Genomic DNA, 17346 nt, shown 5'->3' with positions numbered 1-17346 from the left:
CACTGTGCCCACAAATTCATTACTGATATCCTTTCTCCCCCAAAATCTGTGTATAAAAGGAACGTCTTTTTTACAGGGTCTAAATACCAATATATCTAGACCAAGGTGGAAGAAGTGACGTCTGAAGGTGAAGGAGAACCATGTTGGCATCTTCTCCTCTTCTGTACCAAAAAGACTCCAGGACAGGCACATGGAGGACAGGGAGGTGATTTGAGACAGCCAGCATGGCTTCACCAAGGGCAAGTCTTGCTTGAACAACCTAGTGGCCTTCTATGATGGAGTGGCTACATCAGTGGACAAGGGAAGTGCTACTGATGCCATCTATCTGGACTTCTGTAAGGCCTTTAACACAGTCCCTCACAACATCCTTCTCTCTAAATTGGAGAGATATGGATTTGATGGATGGACTGTTCGGTGGATGAGGAATTGGTTGGATGGTCGCATCCAGAGGGTAGTGGTCAACGGCTCAATGTCCAGATGGAGATCAGTGACAAGTGGTGTCCCTCAGGGGTCCGTATTGGGACCAGTACTGTTTAATGTCTTCATCAGTGACATTGACAGTGGGATCGAGTGCACCCTCAGCAAGTTTGCAGAGAACACCAAGCTGAGTGGTGCAGCTGACACGGCTAAGGGACAGGATGCCATCCAGAGGGACCTGGACAAGCTTGAGAAGTGGGCCCATGTGAACCTCATGAGGTTCAACAAGGCCAAGTGCAAGGTCCTGCACATGGGTCGGGGCAACCCCTGGAATCAATACAGGCTGGGGATGAAGGGATTGAGAGCAGCCCTGCAGAGAAGGACTTGGGGGTACCGGTGGATGAAAAGCTGGACGTGTGCTGGCAATGTGTGCTCACAGCCCAGAAAGCCAACTGTATCCTGGGCTGCATCAAAAGAAACACGGCCAGCAGGTTGAGGGAGGTGATTCTGCTCCTCTGCTCTGCTGGAGAGACCCCACCCTGGAGTACTGCATCCAGCTCCGGAGTCGTCAGCACAGGAAAGACATGGACCTGTTGGAGTGGGTCCAGGGGAGGGCACAAAAATGATCAGAGGGCTGGAACAGCTCTCCTATGAAGAAAGGCTGAGAGAGTTGGGGTTGTTCACCCTGGAGGAGAGAAGGCTCCGGGGACATCTTATTGCGGCCTTTCAGTACTTAAAGGGGGCTTATAAGAAAGATGGGGACAAACATTTTAGCAGGTCCTGTTGCAATAGGACAAGGGGTAATGGTTTTAAACTAAAAGAGGGTAGATTCAGACTAGATATAAGGAAGAAATTTTTACAGTGAGGGTGGAGAAACACTGGAACAGGTTGCCCAGAGAGGTGGTATATGCCCCATCTCTGGAAACATTCAAGGTTAGGTTGGATGGGGCTCTGAGCAACCTGATCTGGTGAAAGGTGTCCCTGCTCATTGCAGGGGGGGTTGGACTACATGACCTTTAAAGGTCCCTTCCAACCCAAACTATTTTATGATTCTATGATTCCATGATACATCTCTGACCTAACTTGAGGTCTGGCAGGGAAACAAAAGGGTCGCTATTCACTGTTCTGATTATAACATTCAACCTGGACAACAAAGATGTCCCTCTTTCTCCCTCCTACCACCATCACTTCAGAAGTGGTCATCCACGCCTGCCATAACTGGAACAACTGGCTGATAACCAAGCATAACCTAACTCTAGTTAAGGAAACTAGCACCCACAGATGTTGAGGGATTAAGAAGACTATTCAGAAACATTCAGTTGTCATCTTACCATTTTCTGGATCTAAGAAAAATTTATTGTTCCCAGAACCATAGAGAGAATAGCGAATTTCACCATTGGACCCAATGTCAGCATCTTTAGCACTGATTTTAAGAATGACTTTGTTCGATGGAATGTCTTCAGGAAACAGTGCTGTGTATGCAACCTAGAGACAAAAACAGAAGTGTAAGCTATGCTGTAACAGTATTTTATAGTCTTTGCACAACCTTTTTTTTAAACTCTCTGTAGTGCATCTTTCTACATAGGACACAATTTTCCTTTACGTAACACATTCCTAGAAATTCAAATCACTGTCAGACTTTGAGGTGTCACAAAAACAATGCCAAATTATGACTCTTAATAGGGCTCGTCTTAGGTGTTAAATGTGGTCTCATTTTCTTCTCTTTGTTTCACCAACACCCAGGAAATGGAAACTTTGATGAGTGTGCTAACGAAGACAACTGTTTTTATCACCTCATCCACCAGTGTTTGAGGGAGATACAGACTGTGATTCCCCAGGGTGATGCTTGCAATGACAGTGGTCCATCAGTGATAATGTAATGATGGGAATTATATGAGTATATACCTACAGATATATATATAAGATTCTGTGAGCCGTACCATCAAGGAACTCTGGATTTCATCATGTCTTTTCTTTCACACAGACCTTTCTATTGCAGTAATATCAGTTCCCCACATTGCCTTTCCACAGAGTAAGAGACAGCTAGGACTGTGAAAGCTGTGGTCAGGCCACACTGCACGCATGCCTGACAACGTGAGAGCAAGGTACATTCTTCTGCCTTTTCCACTGGGTCTCTGGCATCTGCCACGTTCAGGAAGGCTGGAGTTAAATTAGATTGAAGACATTTCCAGATTGGTTGTGAAGGGAAAGCACATTTTTTCTGCAGGGGAGGAGTCGCTGCCCAGTGCCACCTCACAACACTGTATTTTTTCTAAAGCCAACTAAGGCCACTGTGGACAAGACTTCTTTGCTAGCTTTACTAGATCATTATCCTTCAATCTTGGCTTCACAGGACTTCTTTATCCTGCTCCTCTCCCATATCACTCCAGATTCTTCAACTAAGACCTTAAGGATGAAAATGGGCATCACCTGTGAGTACGTGTAAATAGCAGGGACACCCATAGGGAAACCATCGCTTTCAACACAACAGTCGATTGCCACGGGTGTTGCTAACTCACCTGTTCACAAACTGGATTATTATCATTAACATCAGTGACGGTCACTTCCACGGCAGCTTGGGTTACAAAGAGGCCATCTGTGGCGGTGATGTTCAGATAATAAACGTCTTGCTCTTCCCGATCTAGAGGCCTTTTAACATAAACCTTCCACTCATTCTGAACCAGTCCCAGAGCGAACTTCCCTTTGGGATTCCCTCCTGCAACGAGAGAAGCAACATGCAATGGGCTGGGGCGTCCCTTCAGAGCTCCCACCTAGTATAAACACACAGACACATCGCAGAGGACCTGAACAAAGCAGCCGTCATTTGTTTTACAGTGATCGGTGCTTTCAAACTCACAGACTCAGGAAATCTGTAATGAGATTACGCTCCCTGTGTTTATTGCCCTCTGAACGCCTTGTATGAAAGTGAACCAATAACTTTCAGTGGAAACAAAATCCATTTAGCAGAGCTGAAGACGATCTCTTGTTTAGTTCCCCGTAAGGGCAATCAAATTCAAACTGTGAACAATCAATAGTCCTCTCAGGCTGGTACAATTGTCTTTCCACTTAGTCTCCAGAGAGGATGTAATACACCGTAGCTCTTGTTACCAAGACAATTTCATTAGCTGTTGATTATGCAATCAAGGACTGGAAGTGGGTTCTATTAAGGAATCCTCTAATGAAAGCTTTATCATACAGCTGCGCCGTTCTTCTGCTCATTAAAATTCTAGTTTTAAAAAAAGTTTGCACGACACAGGAAGGCACATTAGTATTAAATAGTCCTAACAAGAGGTCATTTGAGGAGCAGTTGGAAGATAAGCAGTACAATTAGATCAAATATATCCGAGAGTGAAAGCTGGTGAAAGGAGTGCAGGAGATGAAGCAGAACAGCTTTTTATCCTGCTGTAACACTGACACTCAACCTGGCAATGTTGCTCTTCCACATGATTAAACTGCCTCGTGACAAAAGCAGGTTGGGAGAGGGAAAGTTTTGGTCCACATCATCCTCAGGAAGGAAGGAAGGACACATCACATGCAGAAGGGTACAATAATCAAGGCGGGCACAGTTGTTGTTAATGTTTCCAACGGTTATTTACTCTTTCATCTGAAATGGTACAGTCCCGTGCCTGCTCCATGAAGAAACCACCTTCAATCACCTTTCTCTGAGCCTGATCTCAACCTCCTGTCAGACCAGACAGTAAAATCTTTTAAACCAATGTTGTAGCTTAACCCTGGTAGGCAGCTAAGCCCCACACAGCCGCTCGCTCATTCTCCCCTCAGCAGGAAGGGGGAGAGAATCAGAAGGGTAAAAGTGCGGAAACTCGTGGGTTGAGATAAAGACAGTTTAGCGGGTAAAGCAAAAGCTGCGTGTGTAAGCAAAGCAAAGTAAGGAATTCATGGCAGGTGTTCAGCCATTTCCAGGAAAGCAGGGCTCCATCACCTGTAACAGTTACTTGGGAAGACAAATGGCATGACTCCGAACATCCCCCCTTCCTCCTTCTTCCTCCAGTGTTTATTGCTGAGCATGATGTCATTCAATATGGGACATCCCTTTGGTCAGTTGGGGTCAGCTGTCCCGGCTGTGTCCCCTCCCAACTCCTTGTGCACCCCCAGCCTACTCGCTGGTGGGTTTGTGTGAGAAGCAGAAAAAGCCTTGACTCTGTGTAAGCACTGCTCAGCAATAGCTAAAACATCCCTGTGGTATCAACACTGTTTTGGTCACAAAACCAAAACATAGCACCATACCAGCTGCTATGAAGAAAATTAATTCTATCCCAGCCAAAACCAGTAAAGCCAACTACTTAGTCTTCTGTGCCCAGCATCTAACATAACCTTGGTCTGCAAAAACATATCTGCACATTTAATAATTTAGGATAGAGCACTATAGTCATAGCAAACTCATGTGCTAAACTGAGTGAGGACATAGAAAAAAGCATCACACTGCTCCACTGGATGAACTTTATTTCCAGCTAACCCGCTACTAGCTCTTTCCCCACCATATTAAGCTTTCTCCTGTGCTCTCCCATGAAGAAATGCAATCTGAGAACTACTTTCCATGTTTCTCATGTATAAAAGTGGAATAAAAATATTAAGGGAATGCTTATTCTTTCTTGTAACAGGATCAAGAATGTCAAGCATGCTAGTGTACTTTTGCTTACACCTTATTCAGGGTCCTGAAATGTGTCATGAGATCTATCCAAGCTCAATGGAAAGACCAGGCTCTTAAACCTTCCTCTCTAGTACTTGTGTTGAATGTTTGAGTAAATAAGTATTTTAAAAAAATCCAAGGCTGAATTTATTTGAGCTGCCTCTGCTGTCAAGCGATTAGGCATCACTGTTGTTGCTGCTGGTGTCACAATTCTGTCAGTTCCCAGGGACCTTCTTAGCAAAAAAACAAGGCAGAGAAGATCTGAACTTGAATCTGAGCTTAAAACCAAGTAAAAAAAGTCTAATGCATATTTCATACCTTCTTTCTACATCAAAAAGCAGAAAAGAGGTCACAAGCTGTAATCTATGCCTTCTTTATTAGCTACCAATGACAAGATAGACTGGTTGCTATTTAATATGAAAACTAAGTCAGTTGAGACAGGCTGAGCAAATCTTTCTTGTTAAGCATCACCATTTGTCCTAGCTGTAAATGTGTCAAAAAAGCACGTTGTAATGAATAAGATTTCCAGAAAATTAGTCAGATAAGCGTTATAATTAAAAAAGGCCCTCTAATCATACAGAGCACAATACTGGTATATCAAACACAGATATTTTCTGTTGATAGAAAATCACCTTTTTCGATTACAAAACCAAGCAGATCCCAGTTTTCCCACTGATTTCTACGACAGTCTGGAATAAACATCAGAGGACTCAGTTAAACCTTGTTTAATCTGTTGCGTGATATAAACACACATTTCTCTTAAAGAGAGTTACACAGTATGTCGATGTGCACTACAGGCCAGATCTGGATACAATCCAAGGCAATGAGAATCTGTCCATTGACTTGAGTCTTAATGGGACTTCAAAGAAGGTAGACCCCTGCTGAGTGACATTAAATTCTCCCTATTCAGTTCAGCACTAGCATAAAAAAGCTTAACTCTCCTTTATAAAAGGCTGTAATCTTGTCATAGTGAGTTTAATGTTGTAAACCATTAATAAAAATGGTCTTAAATATTCTTATTTAGCTTTGTGATATCAATCGGTGCTTTCCTGCATATTAGTCCTTTTGTAAAAGGACATGATTAACTGTCCTGACCAACTATGAAGCAATACACTCAAGGTATGGGTATCTCATTGCTAAGAAAAGAGAAAAGGTAAAATCTAATTAAAATCAGCTGGTGGCTTTTACAGCTGGCAGTAACACTAGCTTGGAGCAATTTTAAAATCACTGTTGCTTTGTTGTTGATGGAATGGCTTTTAAATCATACATAGGAATTTGGGGAATATGTATAAAAAAAGGTCCTTGGGATCCCTTTTCCCCCCCTTTACTTCACTAGAAAAGGATCAATTTGAATGACCAAGAAACCTGTGCAATAAGCAGCAAACATGTGCAACAGTTTATCTGCATGCCTTTTGCATTAGTGCTACCTTTCATTTTTTTTGTTTCTCAGGACTGGCTATATACTTTGTTGATGGAAGACAAAGGTCTAAGTTGTACTATAAAGTGTAACAGAAATAATGAGATGTAAACACTAAAATACCATCAAGGAAATATTCTTAAAAAAGGCAAGGCAAAAAAATCCACACTGTGGCCAAGGGAACCATTTTCTAGTACTTATACATATGTCTTGACGCAGATCTCATTCTGCAGTGATTAATTAACTTTTTCACTAATATATGTAAGCAGATTCAGTTTCCAAGGGGCGTTCTAATTAATTAGTTTTTCGCTCTGAATAATGTAGCTTTTCTAAACGGAAGCCTCCTGACTACATGTATTAATGGATTCTTTAAAATCTTTTGGCAGTTTTCTTATGTTCTGCTTTGAATGTCACAACAGTGAAATGCTAGCTACAAAAAACACTCCAGTAACTTTTTAGAAAGGCTTTGAGGCTAAAAGAATCAGCATTATCTTTTATCTTTTGTTACTTGAAGTTTAAATAATGCTCTCCCTCCCTCCCTAGTCAGCAAATAGTACAAAGCCAAATCAAGCTCAAGTTTAAGTAAAGAAGGAAAACAGCCAGATACAAATGAAATGCTGAAATGCAGAGACACGGTGATCCAAAATAAACAAATCCTGACACACATCATTACTAAAGCACACACAGAGGGAATTATAACGGCTAAAAGGGAACTGAAAACTAGAAGCCAACAGTATCAGTTTTCACTGCAATGTCCTGATCTGGGAGGGAGGACTGAATATTTACTTATTTATTTAGTTTCTCTCTTACATTTATGCATTTATTTAGATACTTTCAATTCCCAATTAGAACTCTAGGCATTTGCATCACATAAAATCAATAGGTTTATCCTCCACTCCCCGTTCAAGATGTTGCATGTTTACTGAGCTGCTAAAATGATAAACCCAGTCCTCTTAGCTTTACTATTGTAAAATTGCAGACACTGTTCTTCAGCCTGCAGTACAAGTCCTCCCCAAACACTGAAACATCCATTTCTCCAGAACTCCAGGATCTCAAATATAAAATAAAAACAAACAAAAAACATCACTTTGCTCATACTGGGCAACCAACCCAGCAAAAAACCTACTGTGTACAATACCAGTTCTTTCTTCCAAAACACACTGTCCATCTTCCTTGTATTGAGCTGAACCAAGCTTAAAGACTATTGTCTGCCCTTAGATTTACGTGCCTGATGGAGCCTAATTAACATCACTGAGGAACACAAAATACTTCTCTGTACCAAAGTCTTAGCAACTTACTTTTTTCTGGTGGCTTTTCCTAGTTTACCACTGTTAAATCTCAGTAATATCTGGCTGGGTCTAGGCTGGCTAAACATCCTAGCTAAACATCAGCAGAGCCCTGGTTTTAGCCAAACTGCCTCAAATGATATAGGCAATGACCTCAAATGAGCCTTCAAAAGAAAACTACTCTGCTCCCTAAGTGCAATTGTGTCATCTGCGCTTCCTATTGATTTTCTATTAAGATTTATACATAGTGCTTTTGCTTTGTGAACATCTCCAGCTGCTATCAAACTACAAAAAACAAAGGGTAAGTGCAAATTTTTTTCCCCCACCATCAAATGCAGATGAAGGTGGATTTGAAAATGGCAACTACTTGCCAGTAATCATGGAAACCGATCCTAAACTGAAGGAGTTCAAAACAGAATATATATTTATCCACCAGAATGTATCTACCCCTTTTCAAAGTTGACCAGAAGACTGCAATAAGCGTTTGTATTTCTCAAGAGTGCAAAGGACTCTTCAGTGATCACATCTGACCCAGAATGTTTATTTCTTTCATCTCCTAAATGATGATTTTTTCCATCTGTCTTCTGTGTGCTACTTTCCTCCAGGTGCACTTGCACAAAGCTGGTTTTGGTGCATCCACATGTCATTCTCATAATTTGTTTTCTTCTCCCTTTTTGTCAGTGTCCTGTTTTTCCTCAGAGTTTGTTTATTGCATTCACAGAAGTTTCTATGGCTCAAAATGCCTCCAGAAAGCCACAGCATTTGAATAATCATCTAGCTAATATGATTCCATGAAATATTCAAGTGCAGTTCCTAGATAAATCCAAAGGATATATTCAAAGACAGTGGAATTTCTGAGCTCATACACTTCAGTAATTGTACAGTAGGCATTAGAGAAAGTTTTGGGCTTTGACATCTAACGTTTTCAGAGACTAAATACCAGCAAAATATCTGATATATTTTGAACTGTGATAGAAATTAAGGTACAGAATTATCTATAATTTTTGAGTCACACAGAATCATAGAATCATAGAATGGTTTAGGTTGGAAGGGACCTTAAAGATCATCCAGTTCCAACCCCCCTGCCATTGGCAGGGACACCTTCCACTAGATCAGGTTGCTCAAAGCCCCATCCAGCCTGGCCTTGAACACTTCCAGGGATGGGGCATCCACAGCCTCTTTGGGCAACCTGTTCCAGTGCCTCACCACCCTCACAGTGAAGAACTTCTTCCTTACATCTAATCTAAATCTACCCTCTTTCAGTTTAAAGCCATTACCCCTCATCCTATCACTACATGCCCTTGTAAAAAGTCCCTCTCCAGCTTTCCTGTAGCCTCCTTTAGGTACTGGAAGGCTGCTATAAGGTCTCCCCGGAGCCTTCTCTTCTCCAGGCTGAACAACCCCAACTCTCCCAGCCTTTCTTCATAGGAGAGGTGCTCCAGCCCCCTGTGACATGTGACCATTATTATTCAAAAGTCCAGGTTTTGCTAAATTAACAGCACAGGGATATGAAGAAACATTATTATGCAACTGAAAGCATAATTCATTATAAGAGATGACGGAAAGACTTCAGAACAAAGAGAAAAACAGTTTCTTCAGCTAATGATCAAGGTACACTAACATATCTTTGTTAGAAACATGAAGGGTTTGCATTTCCTATAGTACTTTCTATACTGGGATCCCCAAACTCCTTCACACATCACAAAATCCCTAGGATGAGGCACTACTTATTTACTTTTAGGCATGTGGGAACTGAGGCACCGGCAGCTAATGCACCTTGCCCAAAGCCTCCAAATCCTGTGCTTTATCCACAAGACTATTTTTGCCTCTACTTCTAATATCCTACAACACATCACACTATAAACACATAGTCTTTAAACTGAATCCAGACTTTCAAGTAAATGGTCAGAATGAATTTCTGGTTGCTTTGAAAATGATGCTACTTCTGATGTGGAACACAGGCAATCTATGGCTAACTGCAATATCACACCTCTCCCTACACACCATCCCACAGCCATTTCCAACTTGGTAGCTAATGAAGGGGTAGGAGTCATATCCTCCAGAGCAAAATATACAAACTGTTATCCCATTAGTTAAGTAATTTTTGCCCATAGCCTGCTTCTTACATGCAGTCTTGTGTAATTTGGATCCCATCCAGTGAGAAAAATGTGAATTTGTCCAATAATCTGGTTATTACTAGGTAATTAATATTAGCTCTTGCATTGTGATGGTTGAGGGGAGTGACAAAGTTGTTCCCTAACAAAATCTATTGGACAATGCAAGCTGTAGGCAGAAAAATAACTGCAGCACCCCATCACTCATACACAAAAGCCAGTCTGAATCTAGGAGAAAAGAATGATAATAAATATAGCACAATAGGAAAGAGCAATGTTACCACACTTCGAAAAATATGTTAGTAATGTAATCGAAATTGCCTTATGCTGTATATAACAATGCATGGCAGCTAACCAGAGCTTCTAAGTGGATTACTATTTCCCTGGCCAGAAATCTGTGCTGATCAGAAATGGCATCCCCCCACTCCTTCCAATGTAAAATTCATTCCTTTTTTTTTTCCCCCCTGCTATAAGTAGTGGTATTTCAAAGTGGCTCCTGCATGTACTTTCCTGTATCAAAAAGAAAAATGCTATTTCGAAAAATTTTAAATGCTTGGAAATGTAAGGATTTTCTCCTTAAGAATAAAATGTTCTTCCTTTGGTTGAAACATTAAGTCATGATGGTTTCCAAGCTGACACATCAATTATGATGGGTTGATGGGTCACACTACATTGCCCTGCAGCAAATCATGAAGCATTAATCTTGGAAATTAGAGAAAGAATAACCCAGTGTCCTGGTTTCGGCTGGGATAGAGTTAATTTTCTTCTTCGTAGCTGGTGTAGTGCTGTGGTTTGGATTTAGTGTGAGAATTCTGTCGACAACACGCTGATGTTTTAGTTGTTGCTAAGTAGCGCTTATCTTAAGTCAAGGACTTTTCAGTTTCCCATGCTCTGCCAGCAGGCAGGTGTGCAAGAAGCTGGGAGGGAGCAGAGCCGGGGCAGCTGACCCAAACTAGCCAAAGGGGTATTCCATACCATGGAATGTCATGCCCAGTATATAAACTGGGGGAGTTGGCCAGGAGGGGCGGATCGTGGCTGGGGCATCAGTCAGCGGGTGGTGAGCAATTGCATTGTGCATCACTTGTCTTTTCTTGGGTGTTATTTCTTATTTTTGTTATATTCCTTTTCATTACAATTATTATTATTATTATTATATTATTATTATTATTCTCAGTTAGTGTATTTTATTTTACTTTAGTTATTAAACTGTTCTTATCTCAACCCATGAGTTTTACCTTTTTCTTTTTCCTCCTTCCCACCCCACTGGGAGGGGGGAGGGGGAAGCGGCTGCGTGGTGCTTAGTTGCTGGCTGGGGTTAAACCACGACAACCAGACAGAGACACACACACACTCCCTTTCCCTCTTTTCAGCTTTGCTAGTTGCTGCAAATTCTGTCCAAATTAAAATAAATAAATAAATAAATAAATAAATAAAAATTAGAGAGAGATGCAATTGTCTGATTCACAGTGATAATTTAGCTGAAACCCTGCTAAACATTCACCTAAAACTGGACACATGCACAGTTCTTCAGTAAAGCTGGTTCTGGGAAGAAAGCATGCAAGTTGTTTCTTACCTGTAATATGGTAGCTAACCTGCCGGTTGACATCAGACGTGTCTTCATCCCAGGTGCTAAGAACAGCCACAACTTCCCCTGGAGGGTCACTCTCCTTCACTGACCCTCTGTACACCTCATGCTCAAAGACAGGTGCATTATCATTTATATCTGTCACAGTAACTGAGACCAAGGTGGTTGATGACAAGGATAAAGCTTCCCCCAGATCTGAGGCCACCACTGCAAAGGTGAAAGCAGGATCCTTTTCATGGTCCAGATCCTTCAGTGTGCTGATCCAGCCACTGTTGCTATCAATGGTGAACGCTTCTGTGATCTTCTCCAGCTCTGATTCCACTGCAAGTGTATAGGTGACCTGCCCATTTGCGCTCGAGTCTGCATCAACTGCTTTAACTTGCGTAAGCTTTGTTCCTATAGGCATCCCTTCCATTATTATAGCGTCATAGCTAGCCGTTTCAAACATGGGCTTGTTGTCATTTACATCCAATACCTTAACCTCCACATCCACAGTCAACACAACATCTACTTTGTCTAATTGAATAGTGGCTGCAACTTTGAAGTGAAAAGCAGGATTCGTCTCGTGGTCAAGTCTCTTATCCAGTTTTATGAGCCCCGTGTCTTGCTCTATGATGAAAACCCCATCTTTGTTGTTTTCAGTCAGCTCACCATTAACTGTGCTATACAAAGCACCCTGATTAGGCAAAACATGCAGAATGTCAATGGTACTACCTATGAGGGTGTCTTCTGCTATGGTAAAAGAATACTGCGGTTGAGAAAAGGAAGGCAAAATAGTTTCTGGGGGTAAAACATGGATGTAGACAGGAATGAGGGAATGCTTTACAGGAATGCCACCATCAACTGCTTTGACAAAGAATGACAGAACTGTGTTTTTCAGCTGATTAAAGTTACCCTTGGTGACCATCCATCCATTGTCTGGATCTATTTCAAGCAGATCAGCTACTGAAACGGAGGCTTCGCTATACAGAGAATAGGTAATTCTGGAATTGGCTCCATCATCTGGATCTACTGCTTGCACTTGGGTCACCAAGTAACCTTTCCCAACATCTGCTTTGACACTTGCTCTGTATTCGACTGTCATAAATTGAGGAGCATTGTCATTCTCATCCACTACTATCACTCTCACAGTGCAAAACGTAGTCCTGCCACCTCCATCGAGGGCTCTCAAAAATATACCAATATCACTTTCCAGTGGGTTCTCCCGATCTAACCTCTCAGTTGTCAGAATCTGCCCATTGCTATCAATCAAAAACCGGTCCTTGGCAAAGTCATTTATTATGGAGTAGCTTATCTGGCCATATACACCTGAATCCCCATCTGTTGCCTTCACGTGGATTACCTTAGTTCCAGGAGCAGCGTTTTCTCTAACCTCTGCAACATAAACGCTCTGCGAAAACACAGGGCTGTAGAGGTTGGCCCCAAGGATCTGTATGTGCACCTGAGCTGTGCTGGTGAACAGCCCGTCCGACACAGAGACATTTAGGCTGTACATGGGCTCCATCCTCTGTTTGCGATGGTTGGAAAGGGTGATAACACCACTCTTGCTGTCCATAATAAAACTGGTCCGATCATTTCCCGATAGGATGCTGTACTCCAGTCTGTCAAAATCAGAGCTGTCGGCATCAGAGGCTTGGACGCAAGTCACAAAATGACCCCGAGGTGCCAGTTCGCTCACATATGATTCATATATTAACTGGTTAAAAACTGGGGGGTTGTCATTCATATCTGTTATTGAGATACTAACAAGAACCTCACTGCTTAGTGGTGGGAACCCGTTATCGGTTGCTCTGACTTTCAAGCTGCACTGCTGTATGAGTTCATGATCCAGCATCCGGGCTGTCAGAATTAGGCCACTGGTGCTGTCTATATGGAAATAGTCTGTGCTGTTAAAGGTGTCCTGGACTATCTGATACTGCACAATCTTATTATTGTCAGAATCAGCATCAATAGCAACAACCTGCAGTACAGGAGTCCCAATCAAAGATGCTTCAGACAAAGTAGCATTATAAGCCGACTGATCAAAAACTGGAGGATTATCGTTAACATCATTAATGATCAAGTCCACAGTGACCTCAGCTCGCGCGCCAGTGAGGGCATCGCTGGCTCGCACCATCAGCTTGAAAAGAGAATTTATTTCATAGTCCAGTGGGCTGATGACACTCAGAACTCCAGTATCAAAGTCAATATTAAACTGGTTGTAGGGATCTCCATCGACAATGATATAAATGATACCCTGGCCTTCTGGACTGGTTGCATTTATACTTAAAATTGGCGTGTGCATTTCTACATCTTCATTCACGGAAGCTGTATAGAAGGGCTTGTCAAATACAGGCATTGCTTTGTTAACAATAGTAATGGGGAGCTCTACCAAAGCAGACAACGATGGGTTACCACCATCTTTTGCAAGAATGACAACCAAATACTCTATATTAGACAAATCAGAATTGAAGGCTTCTTTTAAAGTGACGCTACCAGAACCTCTATCAATTTCAAAATGTCCGTAGTCTTCCTTCAGAAGATATGACACCTCACCATTTTCACCCTTATCTTTATCAATAGCTGTCACTCGATATATCAGGGTACCAGGCTCAGCATCGACTTGCACAGCAGCATAGTATGGAAGCCCTATGAACACTGGGGCATTGTCATTTATGTCCTCGATGTAAACCCTCACCACCACTCGAGCAACACGAAGGTGATCTAGTTCACGGCTTGCTTCCACCACCAACTCATACAGTTCTTGTTCTTCTCGGTCGAAGGGGATGCCAGTTGTCTGAATGACTCCTGAGGTGGATTTGATTTTAAATTTGTTGCCTGGGTTTAATATACTGTATTTCAAAGGCTCATTGAGGCGGTTACCAACAGCATTCACCACAGCGATCTTTGTGATATTGGTGCTGTTTTCTGAGATAGAAGTGGAATAAAAATTTTGTGTGAAATGGAGCCCACTATCCATGGCTTCTTTTACCATTGTTGTCACCATAGCAGTGCTATAAAATTTCCCATCAGATACTCTTACTATTAGCATATAATGGTCTTTGGAGAGGCTATTGTTTTTAATGGTGAGTACCCCTGTGCTTGAATCAATTAAAAAATGGTCCATATTGCCTTCAATTAGACTATATGTTAGTTCAGGAGGGATCTCTGAATCTGGGTCTGTAGCCTTGACTTTGAGAACCTCAACACCAACATACGTGGGCAGGAGCAAGACTGTCTCAAATACAGCCTGGCTGAAGACTGGTGGGTTGTCATTGACATCAGTTACCTCAATGGTCACTTCAACTGGGCTCTCTGCTGTAAGCTGGGGATTCCCACTGTCTCTAACATGCACGTGGAAGTGGAAGTGGGCTATTGTTTCATGATCTAAATTTGCAATTGTTCTGATTGCACCTGTGCTGGAATCTACTGTGAAATACTTTTTTGCAGTAGATTCAACAATCTGGTAGACAAGCAAAGCATTCTGGTTGCTGTCAGCATCAGTGGCACGTATCACGAGGGGACTGTTATTTGCACTCCGGACTATGCTATTCACAGGAGCAGCTTCGCTTATGCTGCCGGAGTACTGAGAGAAGAGAAAAACTGGTGGGTTATCATTTTCATCAACAATCTGAATGTTCGCAGTGGCATTTGATGCCATGCCTGCCATATTTGTTGCCTGTACAATGAGCTGATAGAAGGAAGCACGTTCATAATCAAGGGCCTTTTGACTGGTGATCACTCCAGAATATGGGTTTATAGTGAAGACTCCATCCACATTCCCATCTTTAACCTCATAAACTAACGTGGACTGACTGATTGCAGAGAGAGAGATGACAGAAGTACCAATATCTACATTTTCATTAACCTCCGCTTGGTATTCTTTGAGAGTGAACTTAGGGTGGGAGTTATCTGCCATCGTCACAGATATCCGCACAATTGCTGTTGCAGACAGCGGTGGAGAACCTTGATCAGTCACTTTGACTGACAAAACAAACTGTCCCATTGTGGTTAAGTCTGGCTCCTTCAGTAATGTAATGATCCCTAAAACTGGTTCAATCTTGAATGTGTTTCCCGTATTTCCTAAAACACAAATATTGGAAGCAAATTAGAAATGAAATGCAATGCACTTAATGATAATTTAAACCAGGAACAATTAGATGCAATTTGTCAAAGGCAGCTATTGGAAAAAAAAAAAAAAACCAAAACAACATAAAAGAATTCTGAAGGCCCTTCTAGCCTTTCTTTCTGAAAATCAGGTATCTCATATAGGTGTTCAAACCTTCAGAAACTCAAGTGCTTCTATCTATATCTTCATTCTGAGTATCAACGTCTGAGCAAGTGCTGCATGTACATTACTCCTACTGAAGCAGGAAAAAGCATCCCTAAATTATGGGAATTAGTCAAATACATGTATACCTAAGGCGAAGAAACTAGATCAGAGGCTAACAAGCCAATTACATGACAAACGGATAATAACTCAGGCTCTTAATTGAACGGGATATTAAGCAGCCGTAGAGAAGATTACAGTAGTTCAAGACTCAAAGAACTGAATATAAGAAGGTTAAAGTGGCATTTAGAAAAATAAACCAGAACAAATAGCATAGAAAAGAGGTTCAAGTATCTTGTGGCACAAAGGTTTATCATATGATCTCTGAGGGGGACGAATCTAGATGAATGAGATTTAGCAGAAAATGTCATGAAATGTCTGTTATAACATGAAAGCAGGGATATCACTGACTGCTTAAAGGTGAAAACAGTGAGTTTGGATCAAGGACCTTCTTTGAGGTCTTTTTTTCTTTTTAGTCTTTTTGCCAACCTCTTCTTTAGCAAGACAGATTCAAAACTTTTGATATGTATCCTTACCTTGTAATTAGAGATCACCTTTATTAGGCAATCCGTATTTTGCTGGTTCCTTGAGTGCCTGCTTAAAGTATAGGATGCTGTGCGTGTATATGGCATGTATAAGCATACAAACTCTTTCTGAATTTGATTCTAAATACAAACAGCATGTACTGAGTTACAGCTATTCTAATCATTATAACATGTTCCTGCTATTGTAATTTATACTTTAAAATCTAGAGCTGCTTCCAATCTACAGTCAAGCATTCATCCATGACCTGGAGAGAAATATGTCTCAAGTAACTGGTGATGAACAAGAGATTTTCTTTTAATGGTGATTGTTACAGGTGCTGTGCACAGAGCAGTAAATGTGAAAATTGTAGCTGGAATACCAACTACATGGAATCCTAAATGAAGTGAGTTAATGGTGTGAACTATTTTTAAGATGTGATTCATTATCTGTTGTAAATTCTGGGGCTTGGACGCTAATTTAAGCTACATACTACTGTATGTAGTTCAATACTGGTAGTGGCTTTCTATTTATATCCATCCTTTCAGATCAGTAAAGTTTACTCTACTAGCTAAAACAAAAATTGTGCTATTCACTGAGGAGCTGAGATTCTGCCAGAGCTACAAATTCTCATAAAGATCACAGTATCTGTCACATTTGCAGACACTACAAATGCTGCTGCAGTTATTTTGTCAGTGCTTGCTAATACAAATAATTTTTAGCCACTGACTGCCTCATCTAAGGCCAGAGCTGGTTCTTCTCCTTTAGGAATTTCTTACGAAATTACACAAAGGCTACTTTCTTTACCAGTTGCTCTCTTCACATGTAAGGTGATGTAAGTAATTCCTCTGAATGAAAGGGCTGTGTACAATCTGAATGCTGCAGTTAAAACCAGTATCCTCAACTGCAGAGTTTATGGATCATAGAAACTACAGCAGCAGAAGACTGAATTTTGATGCATCTGGGATCAGAACATCTGTGGATAATGAAACTGAGGGAGTGCGTGGCTGACAGTAAATGGAAGTTCGAAGTCTGACACTGCAGGGAG

General features: G+C 41.5%; 1 protein-coding gene across 3 annotated transcripts in view; it reads right to left on the bottom strand.

Annotated features, from left to right (window-relative positions):
* Positions 1–17346, bottom strand: part of FAT3 (FAT atypical cadherin 3) — a 322500-nt gene that overhangs the window by 65059 nt on the left and 240095 nt on the right. For all 3 annotated transcript variants that reach the window (XM_050900494.1, XM_050900497.1, XM_050900498.1), the window contains 3 exons: positions 11456–15529; positions 2937–3133; positions 1749–1902 (listed from right to left, as the gene is read on the bottom strand). In XM_050900494.1, the coding sequence (XP_050756451.1) occupies positions 1749–1902; positions 2937–3133; positions 11456–15529 (4425 nt within the window). The remainder of the gene's footprint in view (positions 1–1748; positions 1903–2936; positions 3134–11455; positions 15530–17346) is intronic.

This window comes from Gymnogyps californianus, chromosome 1 (assembly GCF_018139145.2).
Source record: "Gymnogyps californianus isolate 813 chromosome 1, ASM1813914v2, whole genome shotgun sequence".
In the NCBI taxonomy this organism is placed as follows: domain Eukaryota; kingdom Metazoa; phylum Chordata; class Aves; order Accipitriformes; family Cathartidae; genus Gymnogyps; species Gymnogyps californianus.
The sequence above is the reverse complement of the archived record's forward strand: the minus strand, read 5'-3'. Positions and strand labels throughout refer to the sequence as shown.